The 25,847-nt window shown below is 41.7% G+C and overlaps 1 protein-coding gene across 7 annotated transcripts in view; it reads left to right on the top strand.

Annotated features, from left to right (window-relative positions):
- SPATA13 (spermatogenesis associated 13) overlaps positions 1-21,904 on the top strand; it is a 127,089-nt gene extending 105,185 nt beyond the window's left edge. For all 7 annotated transcript variants that reach the window (XM_074958521.1, XM_074958484.1, XM_074958495.1 and 4 more), the window contains 5 exons: positions 274-506; positions 7,884-8,013; positions 8,585-8,957; positions 16,597-16,671; positions 17,568-21,904. In XM_074958521.1, the coding sequence (XP_074814622.1) occupies positions 274-506; positions 7,884-8,013; positions 8,585-8,957; positions 16,597-16,671; positions 17,568-17,749 (993 nt within the window). In that variant the 3' untranslated portion in view covers positions 17,750-21,904. The remainder of the gene's footprint in view (positions 1-273; positions 507-7,883; positions 8,014-8,584; positions 8,958-16,596; positions 16,672-17,567) is intronic.
- Positions 21,905-25,847: the final 3,943 nt, after the last annotated feature.

Below are 25,847 nucleotides of genomic sequence, written 5' to 3'. Positions count from 1 at the left end.
AAGAGATATTCGGGTTATTTTCCATTTCAGAAAGCAGCAAGCACTGCTGGCCAATGCACTCCCCCACAATCCACATTAACAGGAGTTTAACCTATTACCAATTGTAGAATAGATTCTCCTGTGTTTTCTAAATAGATTGTTATTCAGTTTGGGTGTAATTTAGCAAACTGTCTAATTAGTGTAACCAGAAGTATTTTATAACTTTAATATCGATTTTTGGTTTTGTCTTTTTAAGATGAATTTTTTAGCTAAAGCTTTGGTTTTTCTTTATAGCAAGAAGGTTTTGCCATCTACTCAGAGTATTGTAACAATCATCCCAGTGCCTGCCTTGAGCTTTCCAACCTAATGAAACAGGGCAAATACCGTCACTTCTTTGAGGCCTGTCGCCTGCTTCAGCAGATGATTGACATTGCTATTGATGGCTTTCTCCTTACACCTGTTCAGAAGATCTGTAAATACCCTCTTCAGCTTGCAGAGTTACTCAAATATACGACCGAAGTGCACAGGTGAGAGAATTAAAATGAGCTCTCTTAGAGCATAATGCTACCTTATTGCTAAAGCAGTCTAAGGTAGATTTGGTCAGGCAGTGGATGACAACCTGCCTCCTTCTGATCAATGGCAAAGCTGTGATTGACTTCAGTGGGGACAGAATTTCACCCAATATGTTTATCATCCTGGGTCTATGTGAAAAAATATTTCAGAAACAATATACAGGTTAAATAGTCACCCTTGACTATAAGGGGACTGATCTGGAGAGAGAGAGAAACACACAGGAAGAGTGAGAGAGAGGGAGGGAAGAAAGGAAGGAAGGAGAAGAGATTTGTAAACCAGAGTGAAAAAACACCAAGGGAAAAATGAGTAAGGGATACATGTAGGGAATAAAAGGAAAGAATTAGAAAAGAGAAGTGTCTCAGGGTATGTCAACACAGCAGAGAAAAACCTGCAGCTGGACTGTACCAGCCGACTCGGGCTTGCCAGGCTCGGACTGGAGGGCTGTTTGATTGCTAGGTTGACTTCCCTCTCACCCCTCACGGTTCTAGAGTCAGCCACAGATTTTTCTTTGCTGTGTAGACACACCCGTAGAGATAGAAAAGGTGAAGATAGTCTTAGAAGAACAACATAAACTGAACATGTTTAATAGTATTAAACACTGAAAAATTATGTTCAAGGGGAAAAAGGATACTGAAAAATCCTTATGAAAATGATGTAGTTAGATTCTGCAAGAAACAAGTGAATGAAAGGCGGGGAGGGGGGAAAGAGGGAACAACCAGTATAGAAAGACTAAATAATTTTGTGGTGGAAAAATATATTAATATATTACCCAGATTATCTACATTCATTGTTACTATCTTCAGTGTAGGAAACAACCCTGGACATAGGGACTTACTTAGGCAAAACTCCCTCCAAAGAAATATTTGCTGGTGATCTGAGAATCACTCATGTGTATGGATCTTCACTCAGTGTTTTGTTAACTGGCAGCCAGTTCAGGAAATGACCATTTCCTTTGCTATTACTGCACTCTTTTTTAACCCAGTAATCTCTTCTGCAGTATATACTTTTCCAGATGATGCCCATGATTCAACTGTCTTGGGTTTTTATCAGTCGTTTTGATGTCTTTTTTTTTTACCATTTTCCCCTTCAAAATTTCTTCAGAGCCCTCACAAAATTCACTTAGAAAATGCTTATCTGTGCTCTGTGGAAAGAGGCCATGGGCTTCCCTAGGTCTGAGCTGTTTAATTTTGTTCACTAAATGTGCAAAGGAACTGAGGCTGAGTCATTTTCTCAACTCACCATGAGGATCCCAGTTTATCGGACCTAAGAGAGCCTATGTGGTAACCAGAAACAGACTTTGCCTTCTTCACAGGATCATAGTTGGTTCTGCTTAATAAAGAATGATCTCCTTTCTGTAGAATACTGAACCAAACTATAGAACTTAATAGAGATTAAATACCTGCTTTAGTTCTGCACATGTCTCAAGAAATTCTGTAGGTTGGTATAAAAACGGTTGAAAGATTATCATTCTCTGTTAAATTACATTATTGTAGTCATTTATATAAATCCCTATCTAATATTGGTTTAATCCCCATTATACTGTATAGGACTTTTCTATAATAGATATGAGAACAAAAGTCTGCAAAACCTACTTGTTACTTGAGATATACGCAGAACCATTCAGCTACATGCATTGTTGTCGTCATCATCATCATTACTCCCATAACCACATTGGTCATTGGCGCACCATCACTGATGAGCAATCAACCAATTGTCTCCACCCCTGACGATCGTGTGTCAGTGCTTGAGTCTCCGCGAAGTCCATTCCTGTCCACTCTTTTATGTTGTCAATCCATCTTTTCTTCTGTCTACCTCTTCTTCTCTTCCCCTGTACTGTCCCTTGGAGGATGATCTTGTTACATGGCCATACCACTTCAGCTTGTGCTTCTTCACGGTTGTCAGGAGGTCTTCATATGACCCAGCGCATTGGGTAATGATGATGCGGACCTCTTCATTAGTGACGTGATCGAAGTAGGAGATGCCCAGGAGTTTACGGAAGTATCTCATCCCCACTACCTGTATTTTCCGTTCAAGTTCTGCCATAAGGTTCCATGTCTCGCACGCATACAGAAAAATGGAAATGACCAATGTGTGCAGCAGTTTCAGTTTGGATTCCAGGGAGATGTTCTTATTCCTCTAAATTGGCTTACCTTTGCCACTGCTGCTGTTTGCGCAGTTCTTGCCTGAATTTCTGCCTTGGATCCTTCATCAGCGATGATTGCCCCCAAATACTTGAACTGTTTCACTGTCTCCAGCTCTTGTCCACTGACAATGATATGTGAGCTGATCCCATCACCTTTGTTTGTCATCAACTTGGTTTTCTCTGCACTGATTTCCATGCCATATTTTGCGGAGGTTTCATCCAATCGTTTCACAAGGTTGGCAATGTGACCTTGTGATGCTAAATTTTTGGCTGCGGCAAAGGTAAATCGTGAGGCCAAGGTTCACCAGAACCAAGTTTGACTTAGAAAGACTCAGAGACTGAAACATTGCCGTCATTCCAAGCAATGATCGGCAGAAAATTTGCCCCGTTGCTTGCTCTAGAGGAAGACGTAGAAACAATGATCAAGAATTTCAGTGCTGTAATGAATGAGGCAGCAATGGACATCCTTGAGAAACATCGTAAGAAGACAAAACCATGGGTCACAAATAAAATACTACAAATGTGTGACAGAAGAGAACTTAAGAGAGATAAGAACAGCACTGAGGGAGCTGATAAATACAGAGTGATTGGCAGAAAGATCAAGAAAGGAATGAAGGTGTCCAAGGAGATATGGATTGAAAAATAATGCTCTAAAATTGAAGAGTGCGTCAATAATAAAAATAGCAAACGAGCCTTCCAGGTTGTAAAATATCTGACAAAGGAAAGATGGACCAAAGCTAACACAATTCAAGACAAAGGGACAGAAGAAAGGGACATCATCAATGGGTGGGCAAACTACTGCTCTGATCTATACAACCACCAGACAAATGGAGATCCTAGTGTCTTAGACAACCCAGATTCAACAGATGAGGATGACTTTCCAATACTATGTGAAGAAGTGGAGACAGCTGTGAAATCACTCAAGAATGGAAAAGCTATAGGTATTGACAACATCCCAGCCGAACTGATGAAATTCAGAGGAGAAATAGTAATAGATGTACTCACTAAGATCTGCAACAAGATCGGCAGACCGGTGAGTGGCCCTCCACGTGGACACAGTCACTAATCATCACTCTGCAAAAGAAAGGCAACCTGCAATTGTGTCAAAATTACCGGACCATAAGCTTAATTAGCCATCCCAGCAAAGTGATATTCAAAGTCATATTGAACAGATTGAAGCCACAAGCGGAGAATATCACCGCTGAAGAGCAGGCTGGCTTTCATGCTGGAAGAAGTACCACAGAATAGATTTTCAACCTTTGTGTTCTATGTGAGAAGTACTTACAACACCAGCAGGACATCTACTATGTCTTTATTGACTTCAAGGAGGCATTTGACAGAGTATGGCACAAAGCTCTCTGGGCAACCATGAAGAAGTACAATGTTGGTCGCAAGCTTATTCTTACCATTAAACAACTGTATGCCAAGGCCAGCAGTGCAGTTCTCGTCAATGGCACAATAGGAGTGTGGTTTCGCATCACTGTTGGACTCTGGCAAGGCTGCCTTCTTTCGCCCACACTGTTCAATATCTACTTGGAGCACTGTCATCATGGAACTTAAAATTAGGAATTTAATTTTGTTTTTTATGTTTTCCTGCTAATTTAAGTGATGAATTAATGTGTAGTGCATGCTAGTGAACACTTAGTATGTGGATTGCCTGACTGTAATTTAAACTATAGTCCATTCATTTAGTAAGCAAGCAGTGAATCCGAGTTTCTGGCATGCACTCTATAAACCATACAAAGTTGAACTGAGACCCAACTAACTGGCTTTACTATGAACTCACGAAAAGCACTGTTATGGGCAAGATCTGTGTATAAGCTTGGGCTGTAAGAGGTTAAAAGGTGAATTTATCCTCTCCCGCTCCTCCAATATCTTTATTTATTGTAAAATCCAGAGGCCAGATAATGTGTTGGTATAAATCAATGTAGCTCCACTGAAGTCATAAATCATTAATAAATAGCCATTCTAAGTACTTCCCTGTGCTGATTTACTTTCTGAATAAATTAAGCTTTTATCTTTAAAAGTTTGTGTTTCTAGCCCTTATGGTTGCAAGGAAAAGGTTCTATCTATGAACCAGTCTGCAGAGACCGAGCCTGAAACAATCTCTCTGGGTCCATGGTTTGCAGCATTTACCTTGGAAAAATTCCCATTGAATACAATGAAATTTTTGCTGGTGGACGTAGTGCAGGATTTAGCTCAATAAGAGAGATGAATTATTGCCATTCAGTTCCATGGTTACTGCCATTATTCAGCTCCATGGTTAACTTGGAACCCCATGATATCAACTTGAATGCCAGTATGCGTAGCTGTTTCACCGCTGGTAACCTTTGAGCAGGATCATCCAGTAATATTGGGCTGTAGGTAGACCTAGGGCAGGGTACCATCAGCCTCGCCCACATTTTCTGTTTCCCTCTCTTCCACCGTACTCACCCACACAACCCAGGCAAAAGAAGATTGTTTTGGATTGGTGGAGCTGCTTTCTTCTTCATTTAAACTTTAGTATTTTATTTCAAAACTAATTATTATTTTTCAAATGCCCAAAAATGTGTGAGAGGCACCACAGAACAGTTAAAGACACAAAGCTTATAGTCTGCCAGTAAGGGCACCTGTTACACAACAAGTGATAGTCATAGACAGACCAAAAAGAGAGGGACTAAGATAGGAAGGGCAAGGGAAACTGATGAGATTATGCGGTTACTCAATAAGGCATGTCCACCCTTACATCTGTGCAATTTTGTTAACGTTACTCTCACTTCTTATGTGTGATGTTGCAGAAGTGGGGATCTGAATAAGGAGAGGGAGGTGGATTGTGAACACACACATGCAGTGCCAGTGGTAAGGCAGAAGCATCTGAGGAAACCTGCGGAAGTGGAGGGGACAGCCAGGGCTCTCAGGCTTGCCCCTCAAACATCTGTTTACATGTAATGGCCCAGCCTGTCAGCAGCCATTAATCAATTCCTCTGTGTTCGCTGGGAGGTCGGTAAAATGATGTCCAGTGGCCAACTGATGACATTGGTATGTTGGTCGATTTGCACAAAACACGGAGTACAAAAAACACTAGCACTTAACAGAAGTACCACGTGAAGGTTCTCGTCTTCCTCCCAAACTTCTGTGACCAAGTAGCTTCACTTACCAGCCACACTGAGGCAGGATTCCAACGTAAGTTGAAGACAGGAATCACCCTTGTTGATCTGTCCTTGGCATATGACACTGTCTGGAGACAGGGCCTCCTCCTCAAGGTCTCCCGCGTCATTCACTGCCGGTGAACAATCTGCCTCTTGGCGGCGATGACTGGGGATCGCCGCTTTAAGGTACACCTTAATGGCCAGATCAGTAGACCAAGAACTCTTAACTTAAGCATCCCTCAGAGCTCCGTCCTGGCCCCAATACTTTTTAATTTACACACCATGGCTATACCAGCGACAGAGTCAAGGAAATTCATGTATGCAGTTGATATTGCCCTAGTTGTTCAGCACACAAGCCTCCATACAATCAGCTGCACCCTAACCTGAGACCTTAGCACAATGGCTGATTATTTCCAATGCGGGAAATTTAAGCCTAATCCAAAAAACACCACGGTAACTGCTTTCCATCTTAACAATAAAATGACTAATACCAAACTTGATGTGCAGTTCTGTGGTGAGAGCGTCAGCCATGAAGCTAATCCAAAGTATCTTGGCGTTACACTGGACTGGAGTTTGACCTTTTGACAACACCTCGAGAACAGCCGTGATAAGGTCAGGTCTCGTGTCGCGCTTATCAGAAAATTGGCTGGAACATCATGGGTCTCCAGTCCATGGACCTTATGAACTGCAACAATTGCCTTAGTATATTCTGCAGCTGAATATTGTGCACCAGTACGGTCTCATAGTAGTCACACTAAACTCCTTGACACTCAACTCAATAATGCTATGGTCATTATGTCAGGGTTGCTCAAATCCACTCCAGATGACTGGTTCCCAGTCCTATTGCACATCCAGCCTCCACAGATTAAAAAAGCTGCTCAGACATCTTGCTTTCTTAATCAAGTCAATGCAAAAACGAGGATTCCACTGCACCATGACCTGCAGAATCCACCGAAGACGAGATTAAAATCACGCAACCCTCTATGGAACCGTATGAAGATCCTTACGCCCAACTTTGATGCTGAGGCTCAATAGAGAGTCACATGGAGTACTTGACCACTCAAAACAGCTCATCACTGATGCTCTTGAGGAACCACCGGGTTTTGATTTATGTCAGAAAGACTGGTGCAGATTGAATAGCATTAGGACATCTCATGGGAGATGTGGACAAACCCTCTTTAAGTGGAAAATGAGGCATACACCTGTATGCGAATATGGTCACCAGGCACAAACAATAGAGCACATCATATCTGAATGTCCCCTTCATTCTTTTGCCGAGGGCCTGAAGGACATTCACCAGCTCACTGCTGCGGCAATGTGCTGGCTATCAAACTTAGCAACAACTACGTATTTATATCTATCTACCCAAGCCATATGGAAGAAGAAGAAGAATCAATCCCTTCTCCTTCATTTCTCCTTCATTGTGCTAACGACCCCATAACTCACAAGAGCTAGGTAGATTTCAGCCACTCCTCATCCTCTGGATCCTTTCATTGGTCTTTCTAAGAAGAATCCTTGTATGAGACAGAAGAGGACATTCCTCTCACCGCCTATAACATTGCAGCTAAGCAGCTGGAACACTAAGCTGTGCTCCCCTTATCAAGTCACCTCAGTCCCAAGCCTCACTTCCAGCTATTGGGGAGGAGGGAGAGGAAAATATATCTAGAAATAAATTATTAAAGAGAACATCATTTTCACAACTGGATTCCTGTTATAAATTAACTCTTTGGGTGAAACCATGTCCCCATTGAAGTCGATGGGAGTGGTGCCATTGATTTCAATGGAGCCTGGATATCACAGCTTAGGTTTGATTCTCCACCTCCTTCCCCTGTGTGTAGTAATTTACACCTGTGCAAAGTGGGTGATAGGGTAGCATAGAATTGTGTAAATGACTATATAAGATGCACGGTAGTGGGGAATCAGGCCCTTCAGGTTTAAGAACTCTGGTTAGGGGGTAAATTGATACTGTAGAGAATCACGCTTCACTCAGTCAGTTAAACTGTGTTGATGTGTTATATCCAGTGCATATAATGTGTTTGAAATCTGCTTCCATTTTACAGTGATTATAACAATATACAGGCAGCGTACGAGGCCATGAAGAATGTAGCATGCCTCATCAATGAGCGCAAACGAAGGCTGGAAAGCATAGACAAGATTGCATGCTGGCAAGTGTCTATTGTTGATTGGGAGGTAGGTGTCATTCTTCCATTTTCATGAAATATTTAAAATTAAAATGTACTTAAATGACTTCTGGGGGAATCTCTTTTTCTATGGTAGTAGTTTATGGTGCATACATTTCATGTGGTCCTTGTTCAGTTAAAAGTTGAGTTGCTTCATTTGCAATGACTATTATTGATTATCTTATCTCTTACTCAGAAAGAGCAACGGTTATAACACTCGTTTGTATCTGTGAGATTACAAAGACATGTTGAAAGAGAACAAAATGTATTTTCTTTTAGGTTGGGACCATTATATCCCATTCTGATTTCTTGATAGTTCTACACGCGGGTAACTCCATTGACTTCAATGAAGTTACACCTGGTTTGCACTGGTGAAACTGAGAGCAGAATCAAGCCCATAGTTTTTGTGAATATAACTTGATCTACCTTTTATATTTATAGATTTTTTAAAAGGTTTATTGAAACAGAAGTACAGTTCTGTCTGTCATATGACTAAATGCTACAAAAATAATAATTAGTAATATGATAATCTCTTAAAACTATGTATTTATTTATTACACATACACTTCTATATATTTTAGGGGCAGGATGTCTTAGCCAGAAGCTCAGAACTGATCCACTCAGGCGAATTGACCAAAATCTCAAAGCAAGGCAAAAGCCAGCAGAGGATTTTTTTCCTTTTTGACCATCAGCTTGTGTTTTGTAAGAAGGACCTGCTGCGAAGGGACATGTTATATTACAAAGGTCGGATTGATCTGGATGAGATGGAACTTGTGGATATTGAAGATGGCAAAGATAAGGACTTTAACATTAATATCAAGAACGCTTTCAAAACTGTGAATAGAGCAACAGAAGAGGTTCATTTGTTTTGTGCAAAAAAACAGGAAGATAAGAAAAGATGGTTGGAGGCATGTGAAAATGAAAGGCGAAGAGTGCAGGAAGACAAAGAAATGGGTGAGTGCAAAGATTTACAGTGTGGGGGAGATTAAATCAAAAGGCAAAGTTTGGATTTCTCTCCTTTTTGGCTCTATGTGAATGGGTTCTCACCCTTTTTGGGCAGCTGTGCCTGTTTACCAGACACAAACTTCAGCTATACAAGCAAGGGTCTGTTGTTTCCCATTCAGTTTTGTCAGCTCTGTGATCCTGAAACTGGGAATTGGAGCGGCCATGGCTCTGTGGTGGGTTACATCTTGCACAACACAAGGAGCAGAAGACAGGATTAGTGCACTAACTGCAGCACAGACTACTCATCGAGAGCAAAATCTGTCCCCTGCTGAAAAGCTTTTCGGAGGGAGATTCTACAGGGATGGGGGAAGGAATGCTCACTATTTGGTCATGGAGCATCAGTAAAACTGCCCCACAGCCACTTTTGCAGCCCTAGATCAACAGTAGCTCCTTAATCCCCATTCTGTGGCCTCCCCCTGCTCTTCCACTAGTCCTCTCAGAGTAGGTATGCAGCAAGAGGCCCTGTGTAGCCGACCTCTAGTGTATGGGGTGGGGTGGAATCCCTCAAGCTCCCTCTGACTGCATATGTAGTTTATGTAGTTCTACTGGGTTATTGGGGGCCTTCCACAGCTTCAGAGATGTGAGAGAATTTGCCTCATGAGCGGGAGCTTAGAGTGCCAGTAACAATAACCTGACAAACCAGTACCAAGGGCTTGTTCACAGGTGAAACACTACAGTTGGGGTCGGCAACCTATGGCACACATTGCAAAGATGGCACGGGAGCCAATTTTTAATGCCATTAAAATTCCTGCCTGGCCCGGCCCACTCTTTTCCACGCCCCGCCCACCGCTCTCTCCTTGCAGGGCAGGCAAGCTACCTCCTCCCCCGCTTCTTCCCCCAGTGTGCTGGGTTCCTGCCCCTTCTTCTCTCCCTCCCTGCAGCTGATCAGCTGACAGTCCTTGCTATGGAGGGGGAGAGGGAAAAGTGGAACTGCAGCACGCTCTCTGCTCCGGGGACATTGGGGAGGGGGGTGGAATCAGGGCATATCACCTCCAGCCCCCTGCCGTGAGCCGCTCTGGGCAGGGGGCTGGGAGCACCCCCACGACCCCAGGCACACCCCCAGCCCTCTGCCCTGACTCCTGCATCCCCTCACACACCCCCAGCCCTCTGCCCTGACCCCTGAACCCTCCTCACACACACCCCTGCCCTGAGCACCAAACGGGAGCTCCTGCACACACACACCCTGCATTCCCACCTGCACCCCTCACACCAAATGGGACCTGCCCAGGTAAGCACTCCACACCCAAACCTCCTGCCCCAACCCTGAGCTCCCTCCCTCATTCTAGCTCCTGGCCAGACCCTGCACCCCAACGTGCTCCTTCACCCCCAGCCCTGGTCTCAGCACACTCCTACCCTCATCTCAGTGCAGAGAGAGGAAGAGAATGGCTAGAACCAGGGAGAAGGTAGGTACCTACTCTATGTGGACAGGGCCGGGATTCCAGACCAGCAGCGTGTTGAGCGGGGCTGGCAGCCGGGACCCTGGCTGGCAGGAGCCGGCGGCCAAAACCCCAGACCAGCAGCGGACTGAGCGGCAGCGGGCTGAGCCGCTCAGCCCACTGCTGGTCTGGGGTCCCGGCCGCCGGCCCTGCTCAGCCCACTCTGGTCTGGGGTTCTGGCTGCCGGCCCCTTGCCAGCTGGGGTCCCGGCCGCAGGCCCCTCTCAGCCTGCTGCCGGCCTAGGTGAACGGAACCCCAGGCCGGCAGCGGGCTGAGCGGGCCAGCAGGGTAAGATCAGCATTTTAATTTAATTTTAAATGAAGCTTCTTAAACATTTTGAAAACCTTGTTTACATACGAGAATAGTTTAGTTATATAATATATAGACTTACAGAGCGAGACCTTCTCAAAAACATTAAAATGTATTATTGGCACATGAAACCTTAAATTAAAGTGAATAAATGAAGACTCGGCACACCACTTCTAAAAGGTTGCTGACCCTTGCACTACAGCAACAGCACTGCAGCTGCACTTCAGTGGAGACGCTGCCTATGCTGACAGGAGGGGTTCTCCAATTGGCATAGGTAATCCACCTTCCCGAGAAGTGGTAGCTAGGTCGATGCAAGAATTCTTCCATCGACCTAACACTGTCTGCACCCGGGGTTAGGCTGCTTAACTGCGTCGCTCAGGGGTGTGGATTTTTCACACCCCTGAGCTATGTAGCAGGGTTGATCTAACATTTTAGCATGGACTACACCTTATATGTGAACTAGTGGTTGGCAGCCACTTTTCTAAAGAGCATTTTATTATAAAGCCAAGCAGTAGTATCCTTAGGTCTGTGCAACCAATGTAATATAGCAGCACTTAGCCAAGTTACAGAGGATGAAAGGCCTAATCATAAGTGAGGAGGGGAATGGGTAGGACCCTGCATGTCTGACATTGGATAGGGCCTTGCAAATCCTAGGGCCAGCTTTGGGCCAAAATGTATCCTGTGAGAGTGTGCATTTGGGATTTTAATTTAAAATTATGCTTGTTTCACAGTTTAATATTGGGCATAACAGCTTCAGTTTAATAAAATTAATGGTAAAAGATTCAGCAGAATTGCACTGAGAAAATAGAGACATAAGAGGACAGTGGTGATAGGAAACATAAAACTGATTTTTACATTCCTAAGGCAACAGTGGGAGGGAAAAAATCCCAATGTGTGTGTGTGTGTATAATGTATGATGGCTGCTCTCTGTTATGACATTTATCTTTAAGGGGGAGAGATGGGATAACTCATAAGTAACATTCTTCAGGACTGAAATGGCTCTAAATGACAGCAAATTAAAATCCAAAGTGCTCTGAATGTGATTTCCTGGATGACATAACTCACTAGTTATTAAAACTTTAACATGATTCATAGCCTCATATTCCCAACCCATCAATAAAGTTGGAGCAATCCCTATGTACGCTGAGGCCGATTCTGATCTCACACCAGTGCAACCCCATTGACTTTAATGGACTTCCTCTTGATTTACACCAGTGTAATTGAAACAAGAATCAGGCCTCTTGTGTATATATTATAGGTAGTGATTGTTCTCTGTTAGGCCATTATTTTCTCTCCTGCTGAAAGACTCAATAGTTTATGGCTCTAAAGTTATCCTTCTCCTTATTCATGAAAATAAATGTCATGAGCAATCAGTTGTCCCTCAACAACAAAAACACTACACACACACACAACCACGTAACGAAAGAAAAAGTCAAGAAATTACCAGCTAATACTCCAACATCAGCCTTAACTTTTCCCCATGGACCATACGTTACAAGTAGCCAAAGGCAGCTGGTACCCAAAATAAATGATGGAGCTGAGACAACTAAACAAACCACCTTGCAAATTAGTTTCCCTATTCTCCCTTGCTCTGCAGTGCACTGGGAGCCTATATGCCTGTTGGGCACTCCAGCCATTGTTTTCAGAAGCAGCTTCTACATGGAGTGCACACACTGCCCATGCACACATTTATCACTATTGAGCCCATCTCCAGACTACTGAATATTAGCCCAGCAGAGCTCTAAAACAACATGTGCATTGGGGCAGGATGGCTGACTGGGAAATAGAAGAACAGTGTAGTGCATTTGGGGACTAATATACAATCTATCCCATTTATCACAACGAAACGACTCAAACTAGCCCAAGCTGTCCAAAAAATGAGAGGGAATAATAGTGAATAGACTGTGACGTCAAGGAGCAGGGCTCCCCTGTTTACAAAACAAAATACAACATCCCCACCCTACCCCAGCCCCCACTTAATTTCCAAATTCTTGATGGGCCTTAGCTCCATTAAACCTGATGACTGGCCACATTGCAGTTGGGGATTTGTGAATTGGACTGGGCAAAAGGAGATCAACAGCTAATCTTTGTCCATCTTTGGACCTTTCCAAGGTTCAGTTATCTCCTCCACTTCAGCTTTGTGAGCCAGGATCTGAGCTCTTTACAGTTATAGCAGTTCCTTTCTGGGGGTTCCACAAAAATGGAACCAAGAGAGTATGCAGGACAGCCCAAATTTCTAAGAAGTAGCTGTGTTAGTCCCAGGATATTAGAGAGACAAGGCGGGTGAAATAATCTTTTATTGGACCAAATTCTGTTGGGTAAAAAATAAAAAAAGCTTTTGAGAGCTTGTCTCTCACCAAGCAGAAGTTAGTCCAATAAGAGTTATTATTTCACCCACCTTGTCAGCCCAAATACTACACATTTGGGGGATTTTGAAGCACATACTAGTGGACCCAGCCAGTACTGATATCTGCTGTTGCTGGCGCCTTCTGCTGCTGGCAGAGCTGTGTACGTTTCATCAAAACTCTGATGGTGGGAGAGAAGGTTTGGAACCTTCCTACAAGAAAACACATGGGTGATTGGGTGCTAAACCTTCCCCGAAAAGTAATATTGCAACAAAAATAGCCACATAAAAAGTCCTGAGATTAATAAGACTGAGGAATACTATTCTAAGGAAAGTTGCAGCAGCCAAATCCCTGAATTGTTTATTTTACATTTTATACTTTAATGTTTAATCTCATGATTTAACTGGCAGTGGGCACTATAATAATTAAGATAATAACTTAGCATTTATAGAGGGCCTGATCATGCATATCTTATAGTCCCAACATTTCCATTGTATTCAATGCAAGGAGTGCAAATTAGGGCTTTATATCTACAAAACATTGTACAAACATTAATTAGTGATGTGTGTAGCAAATAAAAACAGAACAGTAAGAAAATATATTTTCTATAATGTTAGATTCATAAATCCAGCTTTTTATATCACTGGGTATGTGTGTGAAATGTAAGCTGCTGTAAAATATCTTTTATCAAACATTTCAAATGCTTGTTCAGACCAGGAGTACCAGAAGCTCCCTAGAAGTTGGAGGAGGTACCAGCGTCCAAAACATGGCCCTGCCCCGGCTTCGCCTCTTACCCCCGAGGTCCCACCCCCCATCGCTTGTCCTTAAGGCAGGTAAAAAGTAGGAGGCCATAGCCCTTCCACTTTTAAAAGTGATGGGGCCATGCCACCTGGCCACCCCATTCCAGCACCCATGGTTCAGACCTAGTAGTACCCCATGTTATATAGATATCTTATGCTATAGAAGGAATGGTTCAAATTTAATGTCCAAATCCACTTCATTTATGTTGCTATGCCCTCGTAAGTCTCTAGGGCTTGGCTCTCTTCTTCATTACCCAGGAGAGTTTGTTTTCTAAAATTTCACTTTTTTGGCATAGTTGAACACTATCCTTTAGCCAAAGCCAGTGGAAGACCTCTGGTATTCTCAACCTTGAACATCTTGTTGGATTTTGTAATTTATCATGCTGGAATTCAGATGAAGACTCTAATTTAAGTATTCAAGGAACAAATAAATCACTCTTCAAATGCTAAAGCTTGAATGACTAGTTCTGTTTTCAAAGACATTTCAGTAGAGGTCAGAGCCTCCCAAACCATATCCAACTCTTCTGAGCTATTCTGAGTGCATGCTGGGAATGGGCCACAACCAGCAGCTCTTTCTCCAAAACCACTAATGGTAGATCTAAGAAAACAGTCTGCTTCCTGCTGCTGCAACTTTTTGATTTCTTTGGCTGCTTTTTTGTCTCCAGGAAGAGAAAAAAGAATTGAATAATTACAAATGAAATAAAAGGAGTAACCAGTAACTGAAAGAGTATGGCCAGATTATATTAAAAACAGTCACTTGAGGGATGTAACTCCTCCATGAACACAGGCCAGAAAGTGCAGGGAATTCAAAATAATTCAAAAGTGTGAATGAAGAGCAGAATGGAATCCAAGTGGCTGCTTTGTTGGGCCACCTGGCTTTGGGTTGCACCACTTTTCAGTCCATTGTATATATGAGAATGGAATGAGAAGCAACACACACACACCTTTTTAGTTGTGCTAATATAACACATTCATGTGCTGCAAACAATATGCACAGTTACTAGATGAATCTCACACATAGTTGGGGATTGGTCCTGCTTTGAGCAGGGGGGTTGGACTAGATGACCTCCTGACATCCCTTCCAACCCTGATATTCTATGATAGGGAGAGGGGACTAGAACTTCAGTACTTGAACTCCAAAAACATAGTCCATTCGATGTAAGGAAAAATTGCTCTAGCTACACTAATAGCAGTTGCCTGTCCTCTCTGGGAGCCAGCCTCTCTCAGCCACATTGAAATCCCTCATACACTTAACACTACTACAATATGATGGGATAACATGATTTTGGCAATTAATTGATCTTTAAATATTCATGGTAAATAGGCCCAATGGCCTGCGATGGGATGTTAGATGGGGTGGGATCTGAGTTACTACAGAAAATTCTTTCCTGGGTATCTTGCTGGTGAATCTTGCCCATACGCTCAGGGTTTAGCTGATCGCCATATTTGGGGTCAGGAAGGAATTTTCCTCCAGGGCAGATGGGAAGAGGCCCTGGAAGTTTTTCGCCTTCCTCTGTAGCATGGGGCACGGGTCACTTGCTGTTGGATTCTCTGCTCCTTGAGGTCTTTAAACCATGATTTGAGGACTTCAATAGCTCAGACATAGGTGAGAGGTTTTTTGCAGGAGTGGGTGGGTGAGATTCTGTGGCCTGCGTTGTGCAGGAGGTCAGACTACATGATCATAATGGTCCCTTCTGACCTTAATATCTATGAATCTATTACAGTAAATTGTTAGGTTAGACCAGGGTATCATGTAACATGACACTGACCATGTAAATGTGTAAACAAGTGTATTTAATATCCCTCACTACATTGACATGCATAACACACGCCAAAGAAGGCTACAAGCTCATCTTGCAGTACTGTACATTAGTTAAAAGAAACCACCACCTGGTTTGTTCAAACTGAAGACATTAAATTTTGTAAAATGCCAGTTTAACAGTGACGTAGTTTGAAATTCATTCATATTCTTAGAGGAGCTTTTCAGCTTTTAAAATATTCATTTTTATTAAATTTGGATCAACATAGATAAAATGCATAATACAAATACAGTAAACACAGGAACAGCAAATATTGGAGTGTTGGTCTGAGGAAAATGGGTTCAGTTTTCTTTTACAGAATACAAGCAGGATTATGTCTATACATACTGTGACCTTGCTTTTCTCTTACCAGCTTTACACCAGTATAACTCTAATGACTTCATTTAGTTATCCCAGGTTTACCCTAGTGTGAGTGAGAAGAGAATCAAGCCTTGTATTTATCTCTCCTAGCAATCCAAAACTGGTTTGTGGATCCATGGGCTCCCAAAGTGTCATAAATCCACATAATCTCCCTAGGTGTTAGTTTGCTTTGTCATCACTAATTTAGCTGTCAGAGTTGTAAAATGAGGTAGCTAGTCAGTTCCCCAAAGACCACCAGCTGGAGATAATTATTTCAGCACAGGTTGGCATCAATTTGTGCTCAAAGGGCCAAATTAGTATCTCAGTTATGCCAGTGCAATGCCAGAGTTAAACTGGTGAAACAGTAAAATCTGGACCAGTATTTCTCAAAAACATATGGTACATTACTAATAAGAATTATTTAAAAATCACTAAAGTATAATTTTAAAAGTGTTTGCTCAAATGTTTTTTAATTTACTGTTATCAAATAGCAGATACAATATCTTAATACTGAGACCCTCATGTACTTTAAAATCCAGGAATGGAAATCTCAGAAAATCAAAAGAAACAAGCCATGCAAAATGCCAGAAGATCAAGGCACGGAAAAATTAAAGGTGAGTATTTAAGTACTATTGTAAGTTTTAAATATATTATTTAATTTTTCTAGAATTCAACACTATTGATTTAAAATATTCCTTGGACCCAGTTTTTGTTGTGTTCAAAATAAAATTCTAAATTGTTTTGTGTGTGTGAGAGAGAGAGATTTGTATCACTTTTTGTTGGGTTGAGTGGATGAGTTGAGCAGCTGGGAGTCAACTGAGTCTGAGTGGGCAGTTTGTTGGGGGTGCTTTCCTGGAAGGTTGGAAGAGGCATGACTTTTGTCTTTGTTCAAATGCATCAGTGTCAAAATTTTGATCTGCAGCTGAGACATTCTTATGTGCATATGAATATGTAAACATATCTATCACTCAATAGATATGAATGAATGGCATGTTACAAATTGGGCCAGATTTTCAGGGCAATGGCTGTAAAATATTGATCAAGAGATTGTGGTCACAATACTCAAATGTTAAAGTCTGAGAGCATTACCTTGGAAAACTGTTTTCCCCTCCAAGGTACCTTTTCTTTACCAGTAAGAACATTTTACATAATCTTACCCAGCTATTGCTTAAAAAGTCAAAGTGTCTGCTACATTAGCCATCTTTCCTCTTAAAAACACAATGCTCCTGCACATGTTGCCTGGTTTTGTGAAACTACCGCTGATTTTCTGGACAATACTGTAAAGTTATTTTAGGTCATACAATTATTTGTTTTTTACCCGATCAAAATTAAGACCAAAATAGAAAAGTGGAAAGTCAGATATGGTAAGATCTGATCTACTCCTATTGAATATGATGGCAAGATTCAGACTTCACTGAGAGCTGCATTTGGCCCATATGCTCTGTGCATTTTCTCTGGGTTGATTACTTTGTCATTTGTCTCACACATTCTTAATTTTTTCCTTCTGCAGGTATAAGTTATAATGGATGTCCCATGCCTCCTCCACACCAGAGTTTACATCCTATTCATCAACGCCACATCACTGTGCCCACCAGCATTCCACAGCAGCAGGTCTTTGCCCTGGCAGAACCCAAACGAAAGCCATCCCTTTTCTGGCACACTTTCAACAAACTTACCCCATTCAAGAAGTGAGAGGGCTAAAGTCATTGGAAGGACACTGGCTGAAGGAGAGATGTCTTCTTGAGAAGAACCTTTGGGACGCAGTTGAATATGTTTGAGCTGGAAAACTGTGAATCCTCTCTTTTGGAGGGAAAGACTTAGGCTCTGCCTGAGCCAAAACATCACCTTTGTCTAGAAGGAAAATGAAGTTCATGAGGTTCTATGACGAAGAATCCAGATGGTTCTGAAGTAAATGTTGACATGCATCAATAAGCATTGCTAATGAGGAGCACATCACTTGGTGACGAAGGCAAATTGCTGTTATTCTATAGTAGCAGCATCTAATCTCTCTTTTTAGTCACACTTCATTAATGGTAGGGTCATTTGAACATTTCATTTTTCTTAATAGTGAATTGATGGCCAAATTTAGGATTAGGAACGAATTCTTCCCTCAGGACATATTGGCAAGGGATTTTAGGAGAATTTTCTCCATCCTTTGGATCACTGAGTAGGGGTCATCCATCAGGAGCAGGTGAGTGAATCCCACCTGATTTCACTTGATGTGATGCAGAAACTAGTGGACCTCAACACTTCCTGTCTTTTTCAATGTTCCTGTACATTTGCCAAATGGCAATAGGAAGTCCCGCAAGGCCTTATCTTCTAGGTTAGAATAGAGAAATTTTTTGACTCCATATTACGGAAAAATGAACAAAAAAAGACTGCAAGGATTTATGTATTTACTGCAATAAGGACCGGAAAGAGGAAGGACCCACCGAATGATTCTTTCCAACCAAGGTACCATACTGCATTCTTGTATGCGCTGCCATATACATTTCATTTCTTGCCCACACCTCCTATCCTGTGAGACTCGTCTCTGTAATTCCAATATGGCTGTGTTTCAGTATAAAAACTAAAGTGTTTTGTTTTTTTAATCAAATGAAGATAATGTGAACATACAAAAATGCCAGGTTAAGGAACCATGAGAGACTACTAGGTAGTTTTGGTTATATAATTCACACTGTAAATTCTGTCTGCATACAACTTTCCAGATAAAGTCTATGTACTGTAACAAAAGTTTCCATCAAGTTCCTGAAGCTGTCTTTGATTCTGAGCCTCTTACACATCAGTCAAGTGACAGTGGGGTTTTATTACTTCAAAATATTAAAGAGAAGATGCCACCAGTATTGACAAAGGACATTGGTGGAATCAGAAATGGGCTTTGACTGAGAACCATCAGTTTCTCTTGGAGAAGGATGACCTTTTTTTGTGCTAAGGTCAGCTCTGGCCAGGATCTGTAGTATATGGTTTGCACTGCCCTATTTTGCTTTGCGTGTGACATGAAGTTGATTTGAAAGAATACCCTTAAAAAAAATCCAGTATGAGAAAACAGTATCTTTGAACTGGCAGCACTGATCATTTTTCTCAGTGGTCATGTGTAATGCTAATGAGAGTTATTAACAAGTATGGAGGAGAGACTCCATAGGTTTCAGCACTGGTTTGTAAAGGATTTATTTCAAATATTTTCCCATTACAAGATTCCTATGCTGCTGATAAGGGGCATTATCTAATAATAAAGGCAGTTCCAGGAGTGTTCTTTGACAAATGAACATAATCTTCTTTGCCATGAATGTGTAAAAATATGTGAAGAACAAATGATAGGTTAATGGGCAGGCATCTTATCGACAATGTAAAAAGCCTTATTTTAAACTTTGCTGTTGTTACTCTCTCTGTTTTTACTTGTAGCCAGTCTTGTAGAGTCCAAAAGTTGGAGTGTAAAATAATTTAATAACCATGGTAGCTTCTACAAAGCATGAACAAGCTCACTAAGGATGCACACTAATAAATGTTTGTCAATAGATGTGTTAAAAAAATACTTCAATTTTTGATGGACACAGGCATGACCTTTTACTAACAAGTGGTTTTAACTTTAAGTGATGCATTTTGGGAACAGTACATTTGAAATGCCTTCTGTACATAGCTTATCAATAACTGGGAAGATCTGCTGATGCTGAACTCAATTGTCCAGTGTGTGGTGAACCTTAGTGCTTGTGTTTTTTTCATATTTATTGGTGGAGTGAAAACCTGAAATGTTTACGAACTGCTTCATGGCAGATCAAATTATTCACAGGCATTTTTTTTTCTAAGCAATTTGGATTGATCCAATTTGGAAAAAAAGTGTGCGGGAAAGTCAGCGAAATAACTTGCTGGGTGCCTTGAGGGTATTTTTTTAATGTCTGTGTAAAATAAGCCACCTCCTTTCAGATTTTTTAAAGATAATTCTGAATGTTCAGTGTAAGTATAAGGACTGTATTTCCAGATCAAGGCACCTAAACTTGTGCTCCCACTAAAAATGGGGTAGCCATGTTGTATTTCTCAGTAGCCATTTGTCTTAACAGTTGCCCAGTTCTGCTGTAGGAGTGCAAGTTATGCGCATGCAGCTGGCATGCAGACGTTTTTGAAGTCCTAGCTTCTCCACACACATTTGGAAAGTTTTGCCCTAGACACAGGAAAAGACTCTTGGGCTGCACTGTACACCCAGCTGTTCCTCCACCCCATCAGCTTTCTATGTCATACTGGCATGAGCCTAAAGCGTTTGAGAGGCGCATCCATGGTTACACACTTGTCTTAGATAAAACTTATTCCACTCCAAAAAGCTAGTTCCTTGGCAATAGTGGAAAGAAAATTAGATTTCTGAATGTACTTACTCACATGTGAATACCTACAAAGGCTCTTCTTTGCATAGCAGTGCTTAGCCTTGGGAATGAAGGCAAAGGTTTGAATGTGTTTTTTGGATGCACGAGTTCCTTTCTTCAGGAGAACCTCATTCATTTCAACGAGATGCAAGGCAAAGCATTTCATGATGCAGATTATTCAGGATAGGTTTTATGTACAGTATATTGCATTTTATCTGGTTTATTGGTTTATCATCTTCTGTGTGTCTTTCCATGCAGCCTAATCTTGCACCAGGTGGGAAAAAGAGAGAGCAATATGGCATGTTTATGTACATTTTATTGGCTAATTTATTCATCCGTGGTCTAAGAATGTGCTCACTTGATGGCAGGATGACACAAAATGGGCCAAAGGGAGACTCCATCACAGGGTTTTGAAGATATCATAGTTAAACACTGTTACATTATCCAACAATCAAAGCACCTATTAACCAAGAAGTTCAGCATGATTGTAGAGTCTTCATGGAAGAACAGTTGCAAATTAAATACGATGGCTAGTAGTTTATCAAAATTTACCTTGAAAAGAACTTTGTTATTGTCTTACTCCTGATGAAATGGCTTTTCATGTGCATATCAATAGAAAAATCAGAATTCAATAGCTGTTAATTTCATCCCACTTTTCTTTGCTTTAAGTTATTTCATGTTCTAGTGCAACAATTAAGCACAGCTGTGCCTCATGTAGACATAGCACAGCCGGGGAGAGCCTTCCTTATTACCTATTGAGCAGATAAACTCAGACTTTTAGCTTGAAAAGCATTAAAACAATCTTCCTTGAATGTGTTTCCTTTGGGTTAGGATAATGCCAAAATGTAACTGCATCTAAGAGATTTGATCTTACTACAAAATAAGTTTGTTTTACAAGTGGCTTTTGCCATGCTGAATTGCACATTGATTTTTAACAGTAAAAAGCAGCGAAGGAGTTTGAAGATAGACTACGTGAATATTCCGCATTTAGTTATTTTTTATATTATCATAACTTGGAGTTTGGGAGCCAAAGGTTCTTAGCCATAACGAATACAGTACCTTTCATTGATGGCCTTTCTTTTTCTATGTCTGTGGCATTTGTATTTACGAGATACCTTCTGAATGATCCTGTAATTTAAGACTTTTTGTTGTAAATATTAGAGATGACTTGCATATGTATTTTACTTGACAAATGTTTCTGTAACATTTTATCTTATGTACATGCTTTGTGCATTTTACCATCTGCGTGCTGTTACACATTGTAAATCAAGTGTCATGGCTACAGAACAGATGAATTGGCTGTTGACAGCTAAAGTACAATGTATAGGACTGCGGTGACTTCTTCTGAAGTAATCAGTGTGTTGCAAGATTTATTTCCGCTCAGTACGTGGTTTGTCAAAATGAATCTATTTTCTGGAAATGAGTACAAACCTACATTTGTATTATTTTGTTCTCACTATATGTTTTAATTAAATAATGTACAAAGCTGAAATTCCTCAGCAGTTTGTCTTATAAAATTATATTGTGCAGTTTTTAAAAATGGTGGCTGGTTTTGTTGTCTCTTAAATCTTTTCACTGGGGTTTTAAATACTTCTAATATCACATTTCTTTAGAGCAAAAATGTAATGTCCTCCTCTATTGGTTTTATGATTGTACCCACTTACACTGTATAGCCTGGATTAATTTTAAACAAAACCGCTTAAGTTTGACTCCAGATTTTAACTCTTCATCATTAAGAAAATATTTTAAACCTGGTTTTGCCCCAACTACATGTCTCTACCATCATTGCTCCTTGCCACCTTTCGTCAGACAGACAGTACCCATCAGTCCCCCTTGGAAGTAAATAAAAGTGTAGCATTTTCTGGCACTAATGAAATTGGTGCTGAACAGAGGAAAATTCCATTTTGCAGCAACTTTTGGGGTTTCAAAATTTTCCCTTCCACATGGGAATAAAAACAATATTTTGAACTAATGGTATGAAGAGAGCTAATGGTATGAAGCTTGAGGAAATATAGGAGCTACACATTGCAGTCAGTCTTCTAAGAAGTTTGAAATTCAACTGGGTGCAGTGGGCATATTCCTGCTCTTAAGTTCTCAAGTATCTTGAAATTAGGACCCAATCCTGTGAAGTGTTCAGGACCCTTAATTCCTGTTTGTCTTCGCTGAGGATTAGCACCAACGAGAAAGGGGCTTTAAGTTCATAGCATATGTATATGCATATTATACTGCCAGTTGATTTCAAAGGGCACGTGGTCACACATCACTGGGTAACTTAAGACGAGGATTTGGACCTTTGCATATAGCCTCAAAGAAGGAAGCAAAATATTAAATATTTAGACTGAAATAAACAGCTCCAGGAAAATATACATTTGCTATGTGTTCAATGTAACCTGCAAAGAAAAATAATTCGATTTTTCCTTTTTTAAAAATTGTTTGTGATGCATAAAGGTGGTTTGAAATGTTGGATTTTTGTCCCCTGCATATTTTTTAAAATATTAAAATTAGAAATTCAGCGTGTCCTGATCACACAAACTGCCATCATAAAAACTGGCTCTTTGACGGGCCAGACCACAAAGAAAGCTTCGCTATAGAGAGAGTCAGGGATGTTTCCTATTTGGAAAGCTGAGCACCATCGGCTGGAAATTCATATGCTGCCACTAATAAATATTTCGGTTTGTGATGGGGCACTCACCTCTCGTCAGTGCCTCCTGTCAGCTGGGCATGGTGCTCCAACCTTTCTGCTCCTGGCACCCCTTGTAGATTGTTGGCCTCATTAGATGGATCTTTAGCGGCTCAGTCCTTCAGGCAAATCACACAGTCTGAAATGGATGAACCCTTTCTGGGGCAAGGAAAGTCCAACAAACTATCTGCCCTTATTAGGTTCTTCAGCTCTGTCTGTGGGCTCTTTGAATCCATCCCCTTTCTAAGGGTTTTACTAAAGAGTCCAACCAGAACTGTGGGTCAGCCCTCACCAGGGTCTTCAGCCCCATCTGTGGGCCTGGTTGCATTCCAGCCCCTTTCTTGGGCCTTTAGGTAAAAGTCTTGTCTCCTTTGCAGGACTTAAGCAACTTCCCCACAGGGACCCAGGCCTGCCTAGTATGCCAGGTCCCAACCCAGGGACCCTGTAAACAGCAGCCACATATGCTTCCCTTAATAGTTGCTGCTGCTTCGTTCCCTGGGCTGCTTCCCACTCACTCCTGTCACCTTCACCCGTTACCTTAAGGTTACAGTACTTGGGTTCTCTCCATTTTATCCCTGCTTGAGCAGGGTCTCTCACAGGCTGCCTTGACTGGAGAGTTTCACTATCTACCATCCCTTCCTCAACCTTCTTGTCCCAACCAGCAACTGAGCCCCTGCAGCTCCTTTTAGCTGAGCCTACTGTAATCTGATTGGCTGCTTCTCTGCAGCCTTTCTAGATAGGCGTGGAGGACCCACCTTCACGGCGCCTTTCCTGGGGACCATGAGGCCTCCAGCAAAGGGCCAGGTACACCCCATCACAAGGTTTCAGTACAAAAGAAATGGGTATGAGGCAGAATCTACCATTTACACAGCAAGCCCTCAGCAGATCAACACAGCACCCATGCAAACTGATCATAGAATATCAGGGTTGGAAGGGACCTCAGGACGTCATCTAGTCCAACCGCCTGCTCAAAGCAGGACCAGGCCCCAATTTTTGCCCCAGATCCCTAAATGGCCCCTCAAGGATTGAACTCACAACCCTGGGTTTAGCAGGCCAATGCTCAAACCACTGAGCTATCCCTCCATGATAGCTTATATCTTCCATCTACTTGCTATCTGTTTCCTTCTCTTTAGTCTTTATGTTAAATTTTACTTTTGGAGTGTAATTTGCGACCTGGGATTTTTTTTACTTGATGGCTCATTTTAACGTATTGTGTTATTCAGACAGTGCCAATAGCATGATAGGTACTTTGCAGGCCAGTAAAGGGTTACTGACTTGTACATTACAGGAGTGTTGTGACAGCAAAGTTCAGAGCAGTGTGTGAGAGAAGAAAAGAGGTTAGCAAAGAGAGGGGCATAGCTGCCCTTGTTAGGCCACAAAATCCTCCTGCCCTTTCCAGACTATGTCATTTGAGTGCACATGGTGGATTTTTTGGTTATTATTTAACTATTTCAGGCCAATCATTAATAGAAGGTCCTTGGTTGGGATCCCTGGCTGCTTCTGTAATAACCACGACCTTAATGGGCTCCCAGACTAAGACTCTTTTTTACTAAATTCAGGCAGCTGACTTGCAGCAAAACACCGAAACACATTACTGCTAGAACTGTATTCACCTGCATTTTACAAGGAAGAAAAGAGCATTATGAAGAACTTATATAGGATTCCTCCTTCCTTGTGATTTTCAAAATATTGGAACTGGTGCTGGGGAAAGGAGGAGCACTAGCACCAAGCCCCTCTGAGGCCAGGATAGAGAGAGGCTGGAGTGCAGTATGCCTGTGTCTGGGCTTTAGGACATGAGGAAGGAGATCCAGAAATTAAGATAAGGTGAATTTGGACACTGGGTGAAACAGTTTAGGCAAAGTAAGAACTGGCTTGAACCTGGCCTGGAGACTATATATGGAGTATTGTCTGGCATCCAGCTCCTCTCTCCTCATGGTCTATTCTGCACTGGTAGGTCCTGGATCGGGATAACAAAACTCAGCATCACTCACGAAATCAGAGTAAAATCCCTACGCAAAAGTTCCATGTAGACCGAGTCTTTTCAGTAAACCAATTGAAAGCTCAGTTCAGAACAGTTGAATAGTTTCAGAAAGGACTGTGTCACCATCTTGTGGCAATATCAGATATTACTGGCAATGTGCTGCAGTATCTAAGGCCTTGTTCTACCTTTGATATGACGTGGTGTGCTTCAGGAAACATGTTCTGCTTTCTCTGAATGAAGTTCCCTGGCCTGTCTTTGTGCTAATGAAAAGCAGAAATGGTAGCAAACAAAGACTCTTTGAACCTTAGGTGTCCTTAACACTATAGATAAAGAAATCTTGCCTAGCAAGATAGGGGCTCTACCTACAATCACATACAAAATATCTAAGGGCCTGTCACAAGTGGGGATTAATATATATAGAAATATTAATTGACATACAGAAAAACACCTAAGGCAGTGCCCACCCCTCCTAGGATCGCAGCTACAGTGTCTCTTTTGCTCAGCCTAGAGTTCCTCATCGTGATGCTTTCCAGCCAGGAGCACCATCCCACCCGGAGTGGCATTACATACGGGTACACTCCTATACTGTACCACAGAGATATCTAACTGAAGTGGTATTATAATTTTTTTCAGAGAGTAATGAGGGTTGATCAGCAGTAGTCTTTTTACGTCCCTCTTAACCACCATAGACCCGATATAACTTTTATATGGTCTACGAACAACAACTTCTTTGACCTTCCTGACACCATACAGGCCCATGAAAACCCATTTACCTGT

The sequence above is a fragment of the Natator depressus genome, chromosome 1 (genome assembly GCF_965152275.1).
Source record: "Natator depressus isolate rNatDep1 chromosome 1, rNatDep2.hap1, whole genome shotgun sequence".
Lineage (NCBI taxonomy): Eukaryota > Metazoa > Chordata > Testudines > Cheloniidae > Natator > Natator depressus.
Note: the sequence above shows the minus strand (reverse complement) of the source record. Positions and strands in the feature narration are given on the sequence as shown.